Below are 15,148 nucleotides of genomic sequence, written 5' to 3' on the forward strand. Positions count from 1 at the left end.
GGGAGGATCCCACATGCCGCGGAGCGGCTGGGCCCGTGAGCCATGGCCGCTGAGCCTGCGCGTCCGGAGCCTGTGCTCCGCAACGGGAGAGGCCACAGCAGTGAGAGGCCCACGTACCAGACACACACACAAAAAAGTAATTTATTCTTAAGACATACCTTAGATGATTCCTTCAGTTGGGACAAACTCAACACATCTGTTATGGGCTGAATTTGTGTCCCCACAAATTCAAATGTTGAAGCCCTAATCCTCAGTAGTTCAAAATGTGATAATCTAGAGATAGACTTTAAAGAGGTGATTAAGTTAAAATGAGGCCATTAGGCTTAGCTTGTATCCAACCTGACTGGTGTCCTTGTAGGAAGAGGAAATTTGGGTACACAAAGAGACACCAGGGATGGGCACAGAGGAAAGACCATGTGAGGACCAGTGAGAAGGCAGCCATCTGTAAGCCAAGGAGAAAGGCCTCAGGAAAAATCAAACCTACTGACACCTTGATCTTGGACTTCTACCCTCCATAACTGTGAGAAAATGTATTCCTATCGTGTAAGCCATCCAATCTTTGGTATGGCAGCCCTAGCAAACTCATACAAGCTAATGCAACATCCAAAGCCAAATGTATTATTTCCCTGTTCAAAGCCATTCATTCTGCGGCAGAGGCGTTTACTGCTCACTGAATATCCATGTAATTCCACCTGAAAGACCTGCCCACCTGCAGTCAGGAGGGGCCGTACCCTAGCTCTGGTCTGTGGGCATCTACAATCTTATCCCCTTTCCCAGTGACCAAGGAGGATATTGTTCCAGATGGTGGGGTTTCCATCAGGTCCCTGGCAGTCTGAGTGGAGCAAAACCTCCCCCCATCCGATGGAGGGTATGTCTCCTAGGTGAGAAATAATTCATTACTCTATTAAGCCTGGGATTTGGAGGGTGTAGTTTGTTTCTTCAGCTTAACTTTGCTTATCATGAGCAGTACCATCCCCAACCTCTTAGTTCACCTGGAAGTGTAAACTTAGCCACAATTTTGTACTCATAATGTCATAGTTTCACATCTGACTGATTATTAGTCCTTTCCATTCTACTCTTGCAACATTCCACAGAACTGCCCCTCCTTTCCAGTCACAGAGCTGCCATAGTTATCTCCCTAAACAAATGACAACAATGATAACAGTGATGATTATGATGATGATGGAGGAACCCTGCTCCAGGCACTGTCCTAGTGCTTTACATACATGAAGTCCTTTATTCTCATAACCTATGAAGTAGGTACTATTATCATCCCCTTTCTCCAATGAAGAAATTGAGATACAGGGAGTTTAAGTAACTTGTTCAAGTTCACGCAGCTAGTAAGCATTGGCGGAGCTGGGATTTGAGCTTGGTAATATGGTTTCCATTGCTTTCAAGTAAAGTCATGGCATTAACAACCCTTCCAGTTCTAGTCCCAGCGTACCCTCTTCATCTCTTCTCCCATCAAGGACAACCCTCTACTCCTGACCACTTCCAACCCTTCACTCCAGTTACAGTCTAGATTATTTCCATTCTCTAAACAACTCCTGCATTTGCCAACCTCTGTTTCATTGCTCAAGCTCTTCTATCCGAATTGCTCTACTGTCCATTCTCTTTCCCCCTTGGTTCTGCCTATCAACATCTTGTGTATCCTGCAATGCCCCATTTGTTTGCCACCTCTTCTGGGGAGCCTTCCTTAAGTCATCTTCATTCAGCACTCCCATAATCCCTTGCCTCTACTTCCCTGCAGGCACTCATGTTTCACTTATTTATGTGTGTCTATTTCTCTCTCTAAAGTATAAGCTCCCTGACCACTGGGACCGTGTTTTCTTTGTCTTCAGATCTCCTCTGCAAGCAATGAGCACAGTATACACACACACACACACACACACACACACACACAATCTTTGGGTTATAAAACTTTTTTTAAAAATTAATTTATTTTATTTATTTATGTTTGGCTGTGTTGGGTCTTCGTTGCTGCGTGCGGGCTTTCTCTAGTTGTGGCGAGCAGGGGCTACTCTTCGTTGTGGTGCATGGGCTTCTCATTGCGGTGGCTTCTCTTGCTGCAGAGCATGGGCTCTAGGTGCATGGGCTTTAGTAGTTGTGGCACGTGGGCTCAGTAGTTGTGGCTCATGGGCTCTAGAGCACAGGCTCAGTAGCTGTGGCTCACGGGCTTAGTTGCTCTGTGGCACGTGGGATCTTCTCGGACCAGGGCTCGAACCCATGTCCCCTGCGTTGGCAGGAGGATTCTTAACCACTGGGAAGCCCTGGGTTATAAATCTTGAATGCAATTAAGAGAAAGGAAAGTTTCCTTGAATGCCTTGCTACTTAACAAAAGATAATAATGTTACCCCTTGTCACTTTGTCCACCATGGCTTAGGATTCGCAATCACACTGTGTGGAAGTGACTTTGTTAACATCAAAACATTTTGTTTCATCCTCTGTCTGTGCTCCTTTCTCTAGTTTGATGCTGTCACTTCTCATCTGTGTCATGTTAGCAAATTGTCCCTTTGGTCTTTATATTAGAACTGAATTTCACTGGGTTTCAATTATTTCTTAGCTTTGATTTATTGATTAAGAGCAGTCTTTTATCCTGGTGGCACTTTTCAAGCGTGTAGTAATATATGTTCCAGTGAGTTGCAAGGAAAGAGAAGAATAGAGCTCCTGCCACTTTTCTTCCCCGCAGGTCTCACCTTTGAGCGTTTCATGAAGCCCTTAGTCCTCTTCTCTCAGGGGTGGGCAGAAAGTTGAAAGGAAAGTGGAGTTCAGTCACGTCTGCCACAGGTATTTCTGGTTCAAATGCAGGACAGATTGGAAACTTGAACACAATGGGATTTTCTGAGGATTTCAGTTCTCATTTTCCCCAAGAATGTATTTGTGTGTCGTCTTCTTACATAGACATGAGTTTTCCCTGGTATGGTGGCTATTCCCCAAGAAGGCCTCCTGTGACCCTCACCTCCTGCTAATCATGCTTTTGTCTTGTCCGCTCCCACACTAAATAGGGGAGCAATCCTGTGTAAACAGCGGGCTATTGCAGAAGGGATGGGCTGTGTCTTCCAACACTAAATTATAAAAGGCATTGTGGCTTCCACCGTGAGGCTGTGGAGAGGCCCGTGTGCCAGTGAATGGGGCCTCCTGCCAACAGCCGGCACCAACGACAGCCGTGTGAGTGAATCATCTTGAAGGAGATGCTCTATCCTCAGCCAAGCCTTGGGATGTCTGCAGCCCCAGCTTTAACTCATGAGGGACTGGAGCTGGGTCAGCCCAGCCAAGCTGCTCTCCAAGCCCTGACCTACAGAATCTATGTGAGATGATAAATGTTTATATTTGCTTTAAGCCGCCTAGCTTGGAGGTAACTGGTTGTGCAGCAATAAACAATATACATGGCACATGAAATTTCATTTTCCTGATTCTTTGAGAGTCCACTATCTCATGTTTTCAGTTCTAATAATATTTTTGGCGATATATAGAGTATGACTCTGTGGCTGAAGTGAAAGGCAATGGTATAAAGAAAACCCACCATGGTTTGGTCAAATGCTCAGCATAGGGAGATTGCCTGTTTCCTACTTTGGTTGTGCCTGGACCCCTGGAATGGCCCCAAGACATGCTCCCCTTACTTGTTTCACCCCCCAGGCTCCTCTGCTCCCTGCTCCCGGTCCCCTTGACCCTTCTCACAGGTGCATTACCACTGCCATCAGGACTCAGAGGCATCCACCAACACCCAGGGCAACCTGGACCTCCACGCTCCTTCCATCTGCCAGAATCCCCACGGCTTTGATGGGGATGCCGTGACTTTGCACCTTGTGAAATAGTTTCTTCATCAACCCCAGAAGGAGAGACGGCATGCTGAGACAAGGATGCAAACGCATAATCACAGAAGAGACCAGATCTTCTTTTGGCAACTGGAAGAAAGAGCTGAAGGCGGTGAAGTCTGCATTTCACTGGGGGGAGAGAACGTGAGTCATTCACTACTTCAACAGAACAAACCAGCCCCAGACACAGGTGACCCCTTTACCTTTATGAGCAAGTAAAACCACCAAAGGTAACTTGCACAAGACGGAGCCTCAGTTACCCACATGACAGAGTACCTCTTTGCCAAAGACACCTGGAGACAGCCACAGCTGGAGTCCAGTCATGGGCTTGAAAAAAGGTGGCCTTGCCCACTCCCGTCTGTTTCAGAAGGGGCCTCCGGCTGTCTGGGGCCATCTACACTGCCTGCCTGAGACGCTGAACACTTCCCCCTCCTCCCCATCTTCCTTCCTCTACCCTCCTCCTTCTCTACCCTCTTCCACACCGGCACAATGATAAAGTCCATCTTTACCATTCTAAACGGTGCGGTTAAGGCACTTCATTATTTAATGGAAATTCTGCATTGCTTTACAGGTCAGGAGTATGGAAAACATTTGTAAAATTCTGTAAGGATGAATCCTCAAAACTGAAGCAAATATCTATTAAGTGTATACATGTTTCCTGTAAAATGTTTAAGAACACAAGTCATCTCTCACAAATGTTTGCTGCGGATCCATACAATTTAGAGAGAAGTGAAAGTTAAAATCTACACGCTTAATGTATTCAGTGTTCAAAACCATACCGGATAATTTAGGCAAGAAAATATACTTCATCTACTTTGATTACATCTGCAAGACACTGTAGCTGCCAAATTTTCAATTGGCTCCATATCTCACGGATAGATTTTTTTGAAAGATATTCTCAATAATTCCTACTTTAGGGACACACGCAACACCTGCCACTGCCCACCTCAAAGCACTTAGGGTTTTAATCTACAGATGCACATGCTCTGAACAGGTCAAACCTGGCTAAGTGCCCATTGACAGTGGGCTCGGTGGTCCAGGCCATCCTGACAATTTAGCGGAGCCCCCGGGGCCTAAGGGACGGCAGATGATTCTGGTCCTTTCAGGCCTCTTTGGAAGCTCAGGCCTTTCCTGAGGATCACGGTCAACTCCAGGCCTGCCTATGAGGGCAGGGTCAGCTGTTTGCCCCGCCAGCTCCTGCCCTCTCGTGCCCCCTTGCCCAGGGCTGGCCCACTCAGACCGGCTCCAGGTAACACAGCACATTCTGGGATGGAATGGTGTCCGACTGCCTTTTCCTAGTCACGATGTCAATCAGGTGCTTTACACGGTTCTCCCCCCGCCCCACCCATAGCCAACGAGAGCTATTGCGTTACTGAACCTTCCTGGGAACGTGGAATTCATCAAACAGAAACCCACAAAGAGAAGTATGAGCAAATTCTACAAGCGTTTGCCCGCTTCAGGGCTGCCAGGGCAGGAAAGCACTTTGTGCTTCTTGCCCTCGGAGAGACGCTGGGGGCCGTCCAGCCAGCTGCCCCTAAACCACAATCATGAGTCTCGTGTGGAAATGTCTGGAAGGGAATGCTCTTCTCCAGGAGGACAATCCATCAACCCGGGCCAGAAGGCCATTATCGTGAGCAGTGGTCCGAAGAGGCTGGGCACCAGCCTGGCCCGCTCTGCGGTGGTGGGCTTGTGTCGTGGTCTCCCTCCTACGGGCCTCTCTCCTCTGCCACATCCTCTCCAGTTTCCTCGTCCTCTCCTCTCATTGCCCCTCTTCCACTGGCCACACCCTTCTCACCACTGGCCCCCAACTACCAGGCCAGCTGGCTTCATCTCAGGCCAGCCTCCCCTGCCCTGTAAGACACCCCAGGCTTCACCTCCTCACCTTCTCCTCCAGGCTTGTAACCTGATAAGGTCCTGTGCACTCATGCCCCAGTCAGAGACCACGGCACCTTCCAAAGCCTTCTCTGCCTTTGAGGAAGCACCCATACACCCTACGATGCTCTGTGCGTACGAGTGTTAACACTCACACCTCTGTAACGCGGTGGTGACTGTCCGGGGAGAAAGCGCAGCCTTAAGGAGGGGACATGGTCACGGGCAGGTTGCTTGCACAGTTTTCTAAAACTTTTATTTAGTTGTCAACATTTTAAAATTAGGAGAATTGACATTTAAAAAATTGTGTTTCGAGATTCTTTTGAAAAATTGAAGACGTGGCCATATGGGTCCTGAGTAGATCTTGGAGGACTGAAGAAGGTACATGAATTTAATATGCAAATGGGGCTGCTGTACTCCCTTCCCAGGGCCCTGAGGGCTGCGGGTCGGGGAAGGTCTTGCTGGTGGGGACGAGGTGCCACCAGGTCCCTGGGTAATTAGTGCCTGGTGAGAATTTGCAGGAATTCAGAGTCAGGATTCTCTGCTCAGAACCTGTGTGTCTGGAATCAAAAGAAGGTAAGTGTCAAACCTGCACCTGAATAAACATGGTTTCACAATGGTGCTGATGTCAGCACTTCTAACCAACTCAGAGGCTGTATTGCTTGGGAAGATCCTCAGAGGTCAAGGAAAATCAGCTCTGGGGAGGCGGAGGGTGGGTACGGGTGGTGGGCTGGAGCTCAGGACCGGCCTCAGGAACTGTGACCTGTGCAGTCACGCAGGGCCCGTGTTTGGAAGGGCTGCACGGTGGGTTTAATACTCTGCGGATGTTGTCTTGAAATTAATGACAATATTTGAACCAGGGTCCCACAGTTTCACTTTCACTAAGCAATCTCCCCAGATTACATAGCCAGTACCGGCAGAGCTTAACCGAAACAGGAACCCCGCCTCACCAAGGGGATATTCTTCAGATGAGATGTTTTAAAGAGACTTGAAATGTTGACGGATGCCCGTAACTCTGGTGTTCTGAGCAGAGAGTGATTTCATGTAATACTGGGCTAATCAGTGAAAATAGAGAATCCAGTCAATAGATGATAGGGCTTCCCGGAGAATGTGGGAACAACTTAACACACTGTTAAACGAGCAGGAGACTACTGCTGTTGCAAGGAGGGTGAAGTTAACATCTTCCCTGCTTTAAGAAATTTTGCAGCCTGTTGGGTGGGTGGACCCAAGACAGCTAGGACCACATGTGGAGTAATGGTGTGAAGCTGCAAATGCCTCACGGCCTTCACGTGCAAGTAAATGCTTTGGAAACCTCTGGAGAGTGATCTACTTGGTGTCGTGGTACGAACGTGGGTTGGAAAAGAATTTCCAGACATAAGGCAGAATGTAAAGAAGACAGAATTTATTAGAGGGAAGGGTCGCTGCCAGAACAGAGGGCCAACTTCCTAGTAGTCTGGGAGGGTCAAGCCCACATATGTGCTATTGATCAGCTTTTATAATCAGAAAACAAAGGAATGGTCCACGGTGAAAATTTCGTTTACTGATTGGTTGAGGCATATATACCTTCCTTCTATAGGGTGTGGGTGGGACAGGGCAGACGCCCTTCCTCATTTGGGACAGGTCCTGTCGCCCAGGTGGGCTCAGGAATTTCATAACCATCGCAACTTGGTGGGGAGGGCAAGTAAGAGTCCGGTAGGGGGTGTAACGCTGACCCTTTTTCAGGCAGGGTTGTCCTTTGTCCTTGAAGCATCATTGTCCTTGGAGCAGCACACTCGGGGCTGCTACTTTCCTTCCTACGGAGTGCACACAAATATCAGGGTACTGCAGCATTAACTCCACCAAACTATTTCAGAATTTAAACCTCCCAGATGGACTATTTCTGCAAGTGTATTATATTAGAGTCTTTTGCTAAATATGCTCGTTCATACATGGTCCTTATAGCAATTAAAAAGTGAATTGAGGGAATTCTCTGGCCGTCCAATGGTTGGGACTCTGTGCTTCCACTGCAGGGAGCCCGGGTTTGATCCCTGGTTGGGGAACTAAGATCCTGCAAGCCATGTGGTGAGGCCAAAAAAAAAAAAAGTGAATTGATAAGTTGTTATGGGTTGAATTGTGTCCTCTCCAAGGCATCTGTTGAAGTCCTAACCCCCAGTACCTCAGAATGTGATCTTATTTAGAAATAGGGTCATTTTGGATGTAATTAGTTAAGATGAGGTCACACTGGAGTTGGTTGGACCCTTAATCTAATGTGACTGGTGTCCTTATAAGAAGAGGAGAGGACACAAGACACACAGGTGAGGCAGCCATGTGATAATGATGAAGGCAGAGGTGAAGTGCTACAGCTGCTGGACGGCGAACGTCAAGGCTTGGCGGCCATCCCAGCACTGGGGAGAGGGCCGGAACGCCACTTCCCTGCAGATGGCGCAGGGCCTGTGGCTCTGTGCCTCTTGATTTTGGACTTCTCCTCTGGAGCTGTGAGAGAATACATTTCTGTTGTTTCAAGCCACCCAGTCTGTGGTATTCTTTTTACAGCAGCCCTAGGAAACTAACCTAGAATATATAGGTATTCTTCAATTATATATTTTTTCCTTTTGGGTAAATCCAGTTCTTCCTAGATGTCTAGATTTAGAATTTTAAAAAAAGAGGCACTCCATGTTTTTTGATATCTGGATCTCATTTTAAGCTCCACAAATGTTGGCCTCATAAGTAAACTTCGGTATTTTTAGTGTGTGCTGTACTGCTTAGTACTATAATACTAAGAGGTGATTCTAGTCTATGAGTATTACATTAAAATAAGTAGCTGTCATGAATGAGTGTGTAACTATTATAGTGAATATGCAGGAATCTTTGAATGTAATCACAGGTAGTGGCAATTTTTGTCTCTCCTTGTCCTTAAGTTTCCCTGTGGGCCTGGTCCTGTCTTTGTTCAAGGTGAAAGAACTAGAAGCTTTTCTGTTTATTTGCAGTTTTTCTGGTCACTTTCAATTAACCAGTCCCAACCTAGTAATTAATATGCTCAGGTTGGTATAATATAAAAGCTTGAACTTTCTCTAAAGCTTCCTTCCTTCCTGTTCATCCATCCAGGATTAATATGTGAGCACAGAATGAACTTCTGTAGTGGTGGAGCCCGTACACATTTTGGGCCTTTGCCATAGCAGTGAGCTACTCTAATGAACACACTCTGCGTTACTGGTAGAGAAGCAGGTGCATAAGCGAAGAGTGCAGCTCACAGGCCAGATAGAAATAAGTGCCACATAAAATCCATGCATGATATTTATTTCCCAGAAAAGTGATGCACTGATTAAAGTTTTTCTGAATCGCTTCAAGGTATCATTTAATGCTAGTAAAGATAGGCTAACTAGCTACAGTCTGGGACGTGCCCTGGGGGCGGTCTAAGGAGTCTGTAAATAAACATGATCCATGGATTACCTTGGCCACATCAGGTAAATGATCCTCACCAGCAAAACTCCCTCATGCCCATTCTAATTTCTCATGTGCACTCAGAAAATTTACTAAAACCTCCAGGAGTCTGGCAAAAGGAAGTCATCAGTCTTGACCTTGCAAACGGAATCATCACTGCTGTCCTCTTGCTTGTCTGTTTAAAATTTAATTTCAATTCTGGCTATTCTAACCATGTCCAGGGGGAATTGTGACATCGGGAGAAAGAGCTATTTAAGCAAACAAATAGTTCAGCTTTTAAAATAGGCTAAAGGGACGCAAGCCCAGGGCGCGCGCGCCGCTGGCGTTTTCTCGGCGCGGAGGAGGGGAACGAAGTGAGGGGGGGTCGTCAGCTTTGGTGTCTGTGTTGGCCAATTCTGAAATCTCCTTGAAGGAGCCCTACATTGAGGAAGATCAAAGCAGCAGTCTTTGCCAACTGGGGAATGGACCGTTTGAGTTCCTTTAGCAATGATCCCTCTGATAAGCCACCTTGCCGAGGCTGCTCCTCCTACCTCATGGAGCCTTATATCAAGTGTGCTGAATGTGGGCCACCTCCTTTTTTCCTGTGCTTACAGTGTTTCACTCGAGGATTTGAGTACAAGAAACATCAAAGTGATCATACTTACGAAATAATGACCTCAGATTTTCCTGTTCTTGACCCCAGCTGGACTGCTCAAGAAGAAATGGCCCTTTTAGAAGCTGTGATGGACTGTGGCTTTGGAAATTGGCAGGATGTAGCCAATCAAATGTGCACCAAGACCAAGGAGGAGTGTGAGAAGCACTACATGAAGCATTTCATCAATAACCCTCTATTTGCATCCACCCTGCTAAACCTGAAGCAAGCAGAGGAGGCAAAAACTGCTGACACAGCCATTCCATTTCACTCTACAGATGACCCTCCCCGACCTACCTTTGACTCCTTGCTTTCTCGGGACATGGCAGGATACATGCCAGCTCGAGCAGATTTCATTGAGGAGTTTGACAATTATGCAGAATGGGACTTGAGAGACATTGATTTTGTTGAAGATGACTCGGACATTTTACACGCTCTGAAGATGGCTGTAGTAGATATCTATCATTCCAGGTTAAAGGAGAGACAAAGGCGAAAAAAAATTATAAGAGACCATGGATTAATCAACCTTAGAAAGTTTCAGTTAATGGAACGGCGGTATCCCAAGGAAGTCCAAGACCTTTATGAAACAATGAGGCGATTTGCAAGGATAGTGGGGCCGGTGGAACATGACAAGTTCATTGAAAGCCATGCATTGGAATTCGAACTCCGAAGGGAAATCAAGAGGCTCCAGGAATACAGGACAGCAGGCATTACCAATTTTTGTAGTGCCAGAACCTATGATCACCTCAAGAAGACTCGAGAAGAGGAACGCCTCAAACGCACTATGCTCTCGGAGGTTCTCCAGTACATCCAGGACAGTAGCGCCTGCCAGCAGTGGCTCCGCCGGCAGGCTGACATGTGAGGAATTAGTCCAGGGGGAAGGAGCAACCTCTTGGAGGATTTGGCCTTTACCTGTATTTTCAGAGAATTCTGTGGGCACCCTGTCCTACATGGCAGGGCAGTAATAATTGGGTGACTAGAAGAATTCAGAAAATTTTAGCAGGCTGTCTCAGAAACAGTACCATACTGACAGTTTTGAGAAGCATAACTGGCCTCCTAGAATCCTACTTTGCTACTTTGACCTTATTTTTTTAAATTAGTAAATTCCCTCCCCATGCTTTCTTTCTCCCTCTGTATCTATTGGTATGATTTTCATTGAAGAATTATGTTCCTATCCTTTCCCCATGAATGGTCTTTGTGATGTGCCAGGCCAAGAACTCTTCTTAACAAATCCAAGCAATTTCCTTCTCTGGAACAGATTTCCTTTCCTAGGTAGTACAGTTGGGATATCCTGTAAAACATAATACAGTCTGTCTCATTACTTCTCTTCAAAGTAACTGACCTGATAAGTGTCACCCAGTCTCACATGGGCTTTTGGAAATGGCTTTCTTTGATGTGATATAAGTTTAAATTCCTCTTCTTCTTTGTAGTGATTCTGGCCTGAGTCCTTCCGTACCAATGACTTCGAATTCAGGTAATTATTTTTTAGGCTGGAGCAGGTCTTGATTGTGAAGTTTTCATTCTAGGAATTACGGTAACCCAGCAATCCCTTCAGCCTGTGTGGGAGCTGGGTGCTTAGGCAGAGGAATGGTAATTAAGTGTTATCCCAATTTATAAACATAAGCAAGTTTTTAGAGTATTCATGGCCAAACAGGACTTTCCTCAGGTTTGGAGTACAAAGACAGGGGAAGAAAGAACTCCAGACAGGTGTTTTCTCTATTTTACCAATGTTCATGGGCAGTTAGTTTACTATGACGCTGTCTACCACAAACTTTGAGATTTGTCTCATAGGGGATAATTAGAGGCTTTGTATCCTATATGAGCAAAGAAGCATGTTACTTGCCAGAAAAGCAAGACTTTCTTTATAAGTTGGAGACTTAAGTTATTTCTATTTCTTATCTCTTTGGGTATTTCGTCTTTTGAGGTTAGTTTACAGAGCAAGATTAAGCCATATGCTATCTGGTAATCCTTGGTTCTTGGTAATCAGTGAATGGTAGTTTGGGGTGGTATTAGTTGTAGAACTCTGGTCCAAGATCACGGTGTTTTTTGCCCGTTTTCTTGGTTATCATTCACCCCTGCTCCATATGGTAGATTAGCCACTTCCCCTGGTCAGAACATGCAGACTGCTCCACTGATTACAGATTGGACTTGGCAAAAAGATGACCCACTTGCAGTTTTACCACTTTTTGGAAGCTTGGAACAACAGACCTTGTAATCCCATTCACAATCTCTCAGATTCAGGATCTAGACAGGGCTCAGAAAAGGCGACTTTATGGATGATAATTTTTTTTCATTTATTCCTTTGTTTCAAGTAATAATTTCTTAATATTTAAAGGAGAAAAGAGTGTCTTTTATGGAATAGCCAAGACAGTTAAATCCAAGTTTTTAAATTTCTTACATCCAACCCCTCCGCAATCTAAATACAGAAATACAAATAACTTAATATTGACTAATTAAAATGAATGAATGGACGTGACCGAGCTCCTTTGGTATTTGTGTTTTCTGAACCATTCGCACTTGCTCTTCGCTGCGTCCTAGGCGGGCATTTGCCTTCCTCACCCCCTGTGTTTAGGTTGAGGCGACCCCTTGCTCCTCTTCATGCTCTGAGTTGCCCCTAAAGTAGTGCAGAGTTGGAAGCCTGGATCCCTGATCGTAGCCCAGCCTCTGGGAACTTTGGTGAGGCACCGAATGATTGTAGTCTCCCTTTTTGAGCATTTAGGGTACGGCTGGGCCTGTCGGTTATGGTGAAGTCCTCATCCCCTTTGTTGATATTACAGAGAAGTCTGTTTTGTAGTACAGCAGGCTGCAGCAGTCCATCCCCTTTCTCTCCGCCACCTAAACGGCAACCCCCATGAAATGTAACGTGTTATTCTGCATTTTCTTTTGTTTAACACAGTCCATTCATTCAAGTATACATTCAAAACAAAACCAAAAGGTTTTGCACATCAGGCTTCCTATCCTGGGCAGTGACCTCATGCTTGGGTTTCTTTCTCAGGTATGTGAGTTCACCTCAGCCTCTACTTTGCCATATAGTGGCTCGTTCCTCTGTGCAGATCTTTCAGGTAAACAGGGCTACTTTGGAAGGAACAGATATTCCCTCGTGTAATAAATAAGGGCCTTTTGCTGGCCTAACACTCTGCCTTTGATCTCAAGGCGAATGGTACGTGGTTAATTACCATGTTTGCCTTGCACTGCTGGCAGAGTGGCAAGGGTTAGGAGATGTCTCGCACAGCGTTGTTATTTCCATTCCTCAGCTGTCAAGGCAGGCAGCGTATGACCTTTCTTAACTGAACGACATCTGGGTTGTAGATTTTAGAATCTCCTACTGGTTTAGGAATAATAGCCGTATTTGACACTGAGGTATGTGTGATTATGTGTGTGTTTTATCAGAGCAGAGGGCACATGGCTTACCGTTTTTATTTTCAAGTGAACATTGGGGTACCTGTGTTGCCAGATAAACTGAGGCCTGAGGTGTGTATATACAGCTATGTGTAGTAATCTTGTACCTAACTGGCCTGACTGTGGTGAACTTTGTTATACACTTTACACCTGAGGGACTGTCACTCTTAGGAAGTATATGCCTTTTTCTGTCTGTATCTGTAGGTAGACGGAGTGCACCGCCCCTGAACCTCACTGGCCTCCCTGGCACCGAGAAGTTGAATGAAAAAGAAAAGGAGGTAACGAAAGAAGGGGAGCTGGTTAGAAGAAAGAGAGTAGGGGCTGGTTATTCACTGAGTTGTCATTAAAAACATGTTACAGGATCAAACCCGTTTTGCTCTGTTCACGTCACACACGTGCATGTACAGCTCTAGTCCATCCCGGAGGTCTAGCTGCTAAAGAGCTGACCTCAGCCGGTCTCAAGGACTCCTCTCCTTATCACCCAGCCACCATTCATCTCCTGAGAGAACATACGAGATGTAAATCTAAATAATAGCAACTATCATTTATTGAGCATTTACCATGTACCAGATACTGTACTGTGCTTTATGTCAATGAATTTAATTTTTTTCAAACTTAAAATAACTGGTATATGAAAATGATTATTTCCTATTAGGGTGGGCATTTTCAGAAGTTCTCCTGTTATTCCAACAATATGACCATCACTTAAAAGATTTTTGAATTGTCTCCATAGTATGTGTATAAGCATAAAAGAGGAATTCATCATCATGTATAATCACACATTAATTTTGATTAAAAAAAGCCATGACCTACTTTTCTTTTACACTATAATCACCGGATGTGTCTTCTTCATATTACGTTTGGCCGTTTCTAAACTTTAAATGCAGCCTCAAAAGGGTCATCATCAAGCGTTTTCAAAAGAATGTGCCGCAGCTCTCAAGTCCATTCCAAGAGAGGATCCTCTTTTGTTCCTCGTGTGCTCCTTTTACGGTTCCCAAGATCAGTGTCTTCATCTGCCACTCCGTATCAGTAATTCAGGTCAGACAGTAAGGAAAAGTCTTGGAGTAGGCGCTAGTATTAGTCTTTTATTTTACCCAGTAGGAACAGTAAAGATTAGTTTGGGAGTAGAAGGAGGTGTATGTTTTATCCAGGTATTGCTGAAGAAGTATTGCCATTCTGAATCAAGGGTGGAATGGCCTGGAGTTTCAAGCAGTTTTTATCCTTACCCACAAAGTGGTAACCTCAGGCTGTTCATTTCTGGATAATGGCAGGTGAACTGGAATCGAGCCAGGTTTCTAGATTTTTAGCAGTTAAAGTGACCTCTTAGCAAGGTCTCTATATCTCTTCTCCCTCCAAAGTAGGAAGTGTAATCACAAAATCAGGGACTAAAGATTTAACGCCGATACTAAAAATAATGCGATTCATACTTGGGAACCCAAGTATCAGCAGCCCCACCCGCACGGTGCCCTGTGGCTCCTCCCTGACCGGCCGAGCTGGAAGGTGCCGGGCCTCTACTCCACACCGCTCCTCAGGACACAGACTTGTATCCCTGACAAACCCAGGTGAGCCAGCCGACAGGTGCTGGAGCTCTCCCGGCATCACACTCTGCCTTTTTCTGTCTGTCTTTAGAGAGTATTCTCTCCAAAGAAAAGACAAACTGGAATGTGATCTAGCCACCAGCAGCTCCTATAAATAGTTGGAGGTTGATGTCACTCTTTAAATTTTATTTTGGCTATACCTGCTGGATTAAATTATGAGAATGACAGATGTTAATGTTTATTAAATTTGCCGTGTCTTGCATCCAGGACAGTAGCGCCTGCCAGCAGTGGCTCCGCCGGCAGGCTGACATTGATTCTGGCCTGAGTCCTTCCGTACCAATGACTTCGAATTCAGGTAGACGAAGTGTACCGCCCTTGAACCTCACTGGCCTCCCTGGCACCGAGAAGTTGAATGAAAAAGAAAAGGAGCTCTGTCAGATGGTGAGATTGGTCCCAGGAGCCTATTTAGAATACAA

At 45.6% G+C, this 15,148-nt stretch overlaps 2 protein-coding genes across 3 annotated transcripts in view; both read left to right on the plus strand.

Moving 5' to 3' along the window:
- The first annotated feature begins 9,427 nt into the window (after positions 1–9,427).
- LOC102981188 (transcriptional adapter 2-alpha-like) lies at positions 9,428–14,909 on the plus strand. Of its 2 annotated transcripts, XR_008618331.1 has the most exons (4): positions 9,428–10,593; positions 11,166–11,209; positions 12,731–12,797; positions 13,339–13,412. XR_008618331.1 is itself a non-coding variant. In XM_024122689.3 (3 exons), the coding sequence occupies exons 1-3, from the start codon at positions 9,566–9,568 to the stop codon at positions 13,479–13,481; spliced, it is 1,215 nt and encodes a 404-aa protein (XP_023978457.1). In that variant the 5' UTR covers positions 9,428–9,565; the 3' UTR covers positions 13,482–14,909. The 2 variants fall into 2 exon arrangements, 1 of the variants encoding a protein (XP_023978457.1); XM_024122689.3 differs by lacking the exon at positions 12,731–12,797 and having other exon boundaries at positions 13,339–14,909.
- The window catches only part of LRP11 (LDL receptor related protein 11), a 46,285-nt gene continuing 45,685 nt past the window's right edge, over positions 14,549–15,148 (plus strand). The window contains exon 1 of the mRNA XM_028494330.2: positions 14,549–14,696. Within this exon, the coding sequence (XP_028350131.2) occupies positions 14,549–14,696 (148 nt within the window). The remainder of the gene's footprint in view (positions 14,697–15,148) is intronic.

The sequence above is a fragment of the Physeter macrocephalus genome, chromosome 10 (genome assembly GCF_002837175.3).
Source record: "Physeter macrocephalus isolate SW-GA chromosome 10, ASM283717v5, whole genome shotgun sequence".
NCBI lineage: Eukaryota > Metazoa > Chordata > Mammalia > Artiodactyla > Physeteridae > Physeter > Physeter macrocephalus.